Genomic DNA, 8,696 nt, shown 5'->3' on the forward strand with positions numbered 1-8,696 from the left:
AATAAGGAAACACAAGCTTTAAATGACACAACAGACCAGATAGATTTAATTGATATTTATAGGACATTCCATCCAAAAATAGCAGAGTACACTTTCTTCTCAAGTGTGCACAGAACATTCTCCAGGATAGATCCAATCTTGGGTCACAAATCAAGCCTCAGTAAATTTAAGAAAATTGAAATTATGTCAAGCATCTTTTCTGACCACAACACTATGAGATCAGAAGTGAATTACAGAGAAAAAAACATAAATAATACAAACACATGGAAGCTAAACAATATGTTACTAAATAACTAAGAGATCACTGAAGATATCAAAGAGGAAATCAAAAACTACCTAGAGACAAATGACAATGAAAACACGATGATCCAAAACCTATGGGATGCAGCAAAAGCAGTTCTAAGAGGGAAGTTTATAACTATACAAGCCTACCTCAAGAAACAAGAAAAATCTCAAATAAACAACCTAGCGTTACACCTAAAGGAAATAGGGAAAGAAGAACAAACAAAACCCAAAGTTAGCAGAAAGAGAGAAATCGTAAAGACCAGAGCAGAAATAAATGAAATAGAAAATAAGAAAACAATAGCAAAGATCGATAAAAGTAAAAGCTCGTTCTTTGAGAAGACAAACAAAATTGTTAAACCATTAGCCAGACTCATCAAGAAAAAGAGGGAGAGGACTCAAATCTATAAAATTAGAAATGAAAAAGGAGAAATCACAACTGACACTGCAGAAATACAAAGGATTATAAGAAATTACTGCAGACAACTAACTATGTGCCAATAAAATGGACAACCTGGAAGAAATGGACAAATTCTTAGAAAAGTATAACCTTCCAACAGTGAGAGCCTGCGTAACGCACAAAAAAAAAAAAAAAAAAAATCTTCCAACAAACAGAAGTCCAGGACCAGATGGCTTCACAGGTGAATTCTATCAAACAATTAGAGAAGAGCTAACACCCATCCTCTCATAAACTCTTCCGAAAAATTGCAGACGAAGGAAAACTCCCAAACTCATTCTATGAGGCCACCATCACCCTGATACCAAAACCAGACAAAGATACTACCAAAAAAAAATTACAGACCAAGATCACTGATGAATATAGACGCAAAAATCCTCAGCAAAATACTAGCAAACAGAATCCAACAACAGACTAAGAGGATCATACACCATGATCAAGTGGGATTTATCCCAGGGATGCGAGGCTTGCTCAGTATATGCAAATCAATCAATGTGATACACCATATCAACAAACTGAAGAAGAAAAACCATATGATCATCTCAATAGATGGAGAATAAGCTTTTTTTTTTTCTTTTTTTTTTTTTTTTTTTTTTTTTTTTTTTGTGGTACGCAGGCCTTTCACGAACCCGTGTCCCCTGCATCGGCAGGCGGACTCTCAACCACTGTGCCACCAGGGAAGCCCGAGAATAAGCTTTTGACAGAATTCAACACTGATTTATGATAAGAAACTCTCCAGAAAGTGGGCATAGTGGGGGAACCTACCTTAACATAATAAAGGCCATATATGGCAAACCCACAGCAAACATTTTTCTCAGTGGTGAAAAACTGAAAGCATTTCCTCTTAAGATCGGGAACAAGACAAGGATTTCCACTCTCACCACTATTATTCAACATAGTTTTGGAAGTTCTAGCCAGGGCAGTCGGAGAAGAAAAAGAAATAAAAGGAGGAATACAAATTGGAAAAGAAGAAGTAAAGCTGTCACTGTTTGCCGATGACATGATACTATACACAGAGAATCCTAAAGATGCTACCAGAAAACTACTAGAGCTAATCAATGAATTTGGTAAAGTAGCAGGATACAAAATTAATGCACAGAAATCTCTGGCATTTTTATACACGAATGATGAAAAATCTGAAAGTGAAATTAAGAAAACACTCCCATTTACCATTGCAACAAAAAGAATAAAATACCTAGGAATAAACCTACCTAGGGAGACGAAAGACTTGTATGCAGAAAACTATAAGACACTGTTGAAAGAAATGAAAGGTGATACAAACAGATGGAGAGATATACCATGTTCTTGGATTGGAAGAATCAATATTGTGAAAATGACTATACTGCCCAAAGCCGTCTACAGATTCAGTGCAATCCCTATCAAATTACCAATGGCGTTTTTTACAGCACTAGAACAAAAAATCTGAAAACTTGTATGGAGACACAAAAGACCCCGAATAGCCTAAACAGTCTTGAGGGAAAAAAAATAGAGCTGGAGGAATCAGACTCCCTGACTTCAGACTATACTACAAAGCTACAGTAATCAAGACAATATGGTACTGGCACAAAAACAGAAATACAGATCAATGGAACAGGATAGAAAGCCCAGAGATAAACCCACGCACCTATGGTCAACTAATCTATGATAAAGGAGGGAAGGATATACAGTGGAGAAAAGACAGCCTCTTCAATAAGTGGTGCTGGGAAAACTGGACAGCTACATGTAAAAGTATGAAATTAGAACACTCCCTAACACCACACATTAGAGACCTAAATGTTAGACCGGACACTATAAAACTCTTAGAGGAAAACATAGCAAGAATACTCTTTGACATAAATCATAACTAGATCTTTTTTGAGTCACCTCCTAGAGTAATGGAAATAAAAAGAAAAATAAACAAACGGGACCTAATGAAACTTAAAAGCTTTTGCAAAGCAAAGGAAACTACAAACAAGACCAAAAGACAATCCTCAGAATGGGAGAAAATATTTGCAAACGAAGCAACTGACAAAGGACTAATATCCAAAATTTATAAGCAACTCATGCAGCACAATCCAGCAATCCCACTACTGGGCATATACCCTGAGAAAACCATAATTCAAAAAGACACATGCACTCCAGTGTTCATTGAAGCGTGATTTACAATAGCCAGGTCATGGAAGCAACCTAAATGCCCATTGACAGACAAATTGATAAAGAAGATGTGGTACATATCTACAATGGAATATTACTCAGCCATCAAAAGGCATGAAATTGGGTCATTTGTAGAGACGTGGATGCGTCTAGAGACTGTCATACAGAGCGAAGGAAGTCAGAAAGAGAAAAACAAATACCGTATGCTAACATATATATGGAATCTAAGAAAGAGAGAAACAAATATCGCATATTAACACACATATGTGGAACCTAGAAAAATGGTACAGATGAACCGGTTTGCAGGGCAGAAATAGAGACACAGATGTAGAGCACAAACGTATGGACGCCAAGTTGGGAAAGTGGTGGAGGCGGGGTTGTGGTGCTGTGATGAATTGGGAGACTGGGATTGACATATGTACACTAATATGTATAAAAGGGATAACTAATAAGAACCTGCTGTATAAAAAAATACATAAAATAAAATCCCCAAAATAAACAGTAAATGGCCAGGAGACAGGAAGTGAAGAACAGAAGCAAGAGCCGTGAGAGCGGAGCTTGGTGAGAACGCGCAGGGGCGTCGGGGGCCCGAGCAGCTGGTCCCCACCGCTTTCAGCTGGAAGCCAGAAGGCTCAGTCCAGGCTGGCCCGCAGACAGCTGCAGTCCCAGAAATACGGGGACTCTTGCTCTCCTCTTATTTGAGAGTGTCTGCGGGTCACCCTGCTCTGACTCCTCGCACCAGGAGGGTCCGCTGCAGATGGCTGGCTGTTCTCATCCTTTAGACGTTCGCCGGAGAGACACGCCGGAGCGGCTGGACTGCTGAAATAGCTTTACCTTTCAGTGGGCCCTCGTGTCGCCTTCTTTTGGACTTTAAATGTCACAATTAAAGCCCTCCTGTAGATGAGGAAATGGAGGCTCAGGGAGCCTCAGTAACTTACCCAAGCTCACCTAGCTAATAAGTAGTGGATTTAGGGCTCAAACCCAGGCCCAATTCTGAAACCTGGGCTCCTGACCACTGTGTGATCTTTCTGTCTGTCAGGTTTTCTTGTCTTTGTTTGGGCTTTGTCTCTGTTAGCCATTTTTACACTGTCTGCTTCGAAGCCCAGGATGTGCCATCAGTTTGGAGCCTGCCCACTCCACTCGTTTATATCGCTTCTCTCGCGTGTTAACCTCTAGCCTGTTTTCTCTTTCAGTGTGGGGTTTGCAGCAAACCGATGGGTGAGCTTCTGGATCAGATCTTCATTCACCGTGACACCATCCACTGTGGGAAATGCTATGAGAAGCTCTTCTAGGTGGGTGCTGGAAACTTACTGGAGGGAAGAAATATGCTCTGGTCTCTCCCTGAGTGTTGACCTGGGACGCGGCTATCTCTCTTAGCCTTTATGTTCAGGAGACTCCGAGTCCTTGTGTCCCTGTGCCCTGTGATACTTTGAAGTCTTAGGTGGCACAGATAAAGACCCTCCCCGTGGACATTTCTAAGTTGCAGGAGTCATTGTCTCTTCCTCTCAAGAAGCACCTTCCATGCAGCACCTCAGCTAAGCCCTCTAGCTGCCCTGGGATGCTGGCCAGGCCTATGTTGTTAGCCTCATTTGGGAACAAGGAAGTAAAGACCTAGAAAGGAAAAGGACATGGGAAAACACCTGGCTTGTAGATGGCAGAATCAGGACCTCAACCCAGGACTTCAGATTCAGGTCCGGGGCTCTCTGCCACAGTGCCTTGAGTCACCTCCACCATTGCTCACGTAGCATCAGATCAGGCCTCAGCCAGGGTATTCAGTAAAACAAGATCTATAGCTGGGGACCAGCGGCAGGTAAAGGCCAGGATACGTAGGCATGTGTGGGAAGTGACGCTGCTGTCCTGGTGCCCGGGCAGCCTCCGGGCCACGTTGTGAGCTCTGCCGGAAGACAGGTCTGCACGCTAACAGCCAGTGTCCGAGCTTCCTGGGGCCCAGCGGTGCTCCTCAACCAGAAGCACGGAGCAGAATATCTCCCTGGAAGGCAGTGGGAACCGGTAGCAACCAGGCCCTCCCCCAGCTACCAGCCTGTTCTGCCTTTTCTCCAGAAGAGACACACATTGACCTGGACCGTTACCCCTGATGCCTGGGGCAGTCACCCTCCCCAGGGGCTTCTGACCGCTCATTGGGCCGGGTGTGTATTTCCAATCTCATGGATACTTCTATTTTCGTTTAGCTCCTCCAGGCTAAGAAGCAGCTGATAACTCCTGGACAAGTTTGACCGTCCCCACTTGCCCCAAGTTGCTGACTCTTCTGCCCTCACTTCCTCTCTCCTCCATTTGATTGCTTCATGATTTTGCTCTTCTTAAGTTGAACTTGCTTACATCTAGTAGCATATCTTAATGATGTTATGCTAATTACTTGTGTGTGTAGCTTTTTGTAGCTTAGAAAGCACTTCCCATCCATTATGTTCCTTCAGGCTCAAGCAAAGAGGATTGAACAGTAATTCCATTTTCGCTTCCCTCAGGCTGGTCGGCTTGCTGAGGAGTTTAGGCGGCCTGGTACGATGGGCGCGGACAAGAGCACAGAGCACGGGGTTGGGTGTGTCCTGACTCTTGGGACAGAGGAGTTTAGGCGGCCTGGTACGATGGGCGCGGACAAGAGCACGTCCGGGGTTGGGTGTGTCCTGACTCTTGGGACAGAGAGCAAATCACACTGTGGTTCACAGCTCTGAGTGTACCTTCGGAACTTGACAGAAGAAGGAGACCTCCTGAAGCTTCTCAGGGGTTAAAGACTATTGACGATCCCTGGTGGGTAAATTGCAGGCATTGAACGCTAGGGATTGACATAGGCTAATGTTTAGCTTGTCTGTTTGCCATATATATTTTTTAAACTTTCCGTATGCTTTTACAACTAGTTAGTTGCTTTTGATTGAGTTATATAGCAGATTTTAATGACTTCCTACCTACCTACCTTTCAATATAGTTGCGTTTTGTCCTGCAGGCATGTGGACATGTTTTAGAAAGTTCACACGTTAGGTTTAAATTCTATAGGATGTGATTCTTAAGAGGCTACTGACCAAAGGGACATCTGTGTCTGAATCTTGCTAGCTAATTAATACCTTTGCCCTCAATTTCCAATCCCTAAACTTTACACAGAAATCCCCTAAAGCAAGTTTTAGGGTCTATAGACTCCAGCAGGATTATGAAGGGAGAAAATCAGCTAACATTTCTTGAGGCCTTACTGCGTAGCAGGCATTATCACAAAGTCGTGGCATTAATCCCGTTTGCAGATGAGGATGTTGAGGCTCAGAGAGGTGGTCATTGCATCGTGCAGAACCGTCGCCGTCTCTCCTGAGCCCGTGCGCTCTCCAGTAACAATAATGACGAACATGAGCATCGATCTAATGCTGAGTGTATGCCAAGCACTGTGCGGAGGTGACACCACGCCCTCGAGCCTTCCCTGAGGCACACTTTTACAAAGAGGGGAGGGTGGGGGATTGCACCCCTCCTCTGGGCATCCTGGGTCCCCATAAAATACCAGAAGGGCCAAACTGGCCCTCTCACCTCCCTTTTCCATGAAAACACTTCTGAACTGAAATACTCCCAGCTGGGAACAGATTTGACTCACAGACCTTCCCAAAGAAGAGCTCGTCAACCCAGGGGAAGCTCCAGTAGGCCAGCCGATCTGGGCACAGGGCCCTCAGTGACTTCCCGTTTTCCAGTCCAGACTCTGTCCCAAGCTAGTGGCTTGAGGCACTGAGACCCCAGGTACTTGGAACAGGGATACCTGTTGGCCAGCTGGACAGATGCAGGCCCATTCATGCAGTCAGCTGATGGCTCTGCTCGGGTTCGACTGGGCCCCTCTGCCTTTGGGACCAGCATCACTGTGTAAGTTCCTTGAAAGGACAACCTGACAGTTTTTCTGATGAAAAATGAGGGCCTTTTCTCTTGGTTTAGTTAGAAAATGCCTCTCCATCGCTCTCCAGTTTCTGAGCCCTATGCACATTGGTTTAGTTAGAAAATGCCTCTCCATCGCTCTCCAGTTTCTGAGCCCTGTGCACATTGGTTTAGTTAGAAAATGCCTCTCCATCGCTCTCCAGTTTCTGAGCCCTATGCACATTGGTTTAGTTAGAAAATGCCTCTCCATCGCTCTCCAGTTTCTGAGCCCTGTGCACGTTGGCTGGCGGACTTGTTCTTCCTGCCAAATGATCAGAGAGGAATGTTCCGCTTATTTCCATAGATGTGCGTCAGATCTGCTCTGGAGTGGAAAACTGGCCATGTACTCGTACAAAATATGAGCTGGTTTTCCTCAGCCTGGGACTTGGCAGGTGGTAGGGACTGACACATAGGTGCTGAATGAATGAGTGCAAGGGAAAGAAAGGTCGTGCCTTTGGGTGGGAGGTAGCGCCCCTGAGTCTTGGCAGGATAAAGAGGTCCGAGATCGTCTGGCTTCCCCACCTTCTAGATCCACTCTGCCTTTAAGAGAGTTTGAGAACCAACATGCGAGATACTGACTCCAATCTGAAAAAATCTCTTTCATGTTTAAATGGCACAGCATTCTTCGGACTTAAGGAAGAGAGGTGGTTGCATTACACTTTGGCTTCTTTTTATTTGCCTAGAACTTTTAATCATACTTGCTTCACTCAATAATGTACACAGTTATAATAAATGGTAAGATATTTCATGTGTAAATGTTAAGGTTTCCTTTTGTAAGTGTAATAACTTGGTGTATTTGGCTGTGTGATTTATTTTCTCCTATTACCTGAAGCCACTCCCTACAAAAGCAAATAAATACTTTAAGGAGTGTCAGAGTTTCCTCCACAGAAGCAAATACTTTTAAGAAGTATCAAATCTAAAGAGCAAAAAACAGCATTATCTAGAAACTATACATGCGTAGCAAGTGTGCAATTCTCGACCTGTCACATCTTAATGAAGAATATTTTATTCTTTTGGGCCCATCCTTCCTTTCATTGTCGACAGGTGGCCGCCTCGTCCTTATTGGACACTTGCAGTGACCAAGAAAGAGCTCAGTCCCTCACAAGCCCATCCTGTCTGTGGAAATGCGTTCCTCAGCTGAGTTAAAACCTGGTCCCTTTAACTATCACCCACTGGTAATCTGTAATCCCTCTTTTATATGCCAGCCCCTGAAATCGGTCAATAAGCTCGTTGGGTTCATCCTCTGTCAACTCTTCTCCCGTTTAAACACCCCTGGTCCCATCAACTGACAGGAATTCTGAGTATGCATCTCTTACCCTCCAAGGTGCCCCCCAACCGCACGTCCGAACCCATTCCTCCAGATGTGTAGCGACAGGCAAGACTCATCTTGCTCGTTAAGGCTGGCGCCCCAAAGCTGTCAGAACCCTGTTGAATAGTCATTTTGCCTATCACGTGATCCATGCTTCCAGGTTTTGTATCTGAAAATATAATTTGCATGTCATCGATGTCTTGATCCGGCCTGGGGCCGAAAAGGGGGGTCAAGAAGTCAGTCCAAAGATAGAAGACGTGACAGAGAAATCCCTCTACTACCGAGCAGGGACGTTGGGGCCCAGTATTCAGTAGGTGTTGAACTAGTGTCCCTGTAGCTACTTTCTCACCCCAACCTCAGCCACCATCTTGGCTACATGAGTACATTTGGGAAAGGAAGAAGAGGTTTTACCACTTCAAAGGCAAGAACTATAACAGTAGCTCCTAACCACGACTAGGACTCTGTGTTGGTGATAGCATGTGACACAAAGACCTAGAAAAAAAATAGGGTAGGGTTATATTGAAGAATGACTTAGCAGACCAGGTTCCCACCAAGCCGGGTGATCCCCAGTACCCAGCCTCCCCTATTCCTCCTTCCCCTTTATAGATCCACACCTGTGAGGGC

At 44.3% G+C, this 8,696-nt stretch overlaps 1 protein-coding gene across 12 annotated transcripts in view; it reads left to right on the forward strand.

Annotated features, from left to right (window-relative positions):
• ZNF185 (zinc finger protein 185 with LIM domain) overlaps nt 1–7,650 on the forward strand; it is a 58,029-nt gene extending 50,379 nt beyond the window's left edge. For 9 of the 12 annotated variants that reach the window (XM_055081759.1, XM_055081760.1, XM_055081763.1 and 6 more), the window contains 2 exons: nt 4,066–4,164; nt 5,062–7,648. In XM_055081759.1, the coding sequence (XP_054937734.1) occupies nt 4,066–4,164 (99 nt within the window). In that variant the 3' untranslated portion in view covers nt 5,062–7,648. Of the gene's footprint in view, nt 1–4,065; nt 4,165–5,061 lie in introns of all 12 variants that reach the window. The other 3 variants (XM_055081757.1, XM_055081758.1, XM_055081767.1) reach the window with 2 other exon arrangements.
• Nucleotides 7,651–8,696: the final 1,046 nt, after the last annotated feature.

The sequence above is a fragment of the Physeter macrocephalus genome, chromosome 21 (assembly GCF_002837175.3).
Source record: "Physeter macrocephalus isolate SW-GA chromosome 21, ASM283717v5, whole genome shotgun sequence".
NCBI lineage: Eukaryota > Metazoa > Chordata > Mammalia > Artiodactyla > Physeteridae > Physeter > Physeter macrocephalus.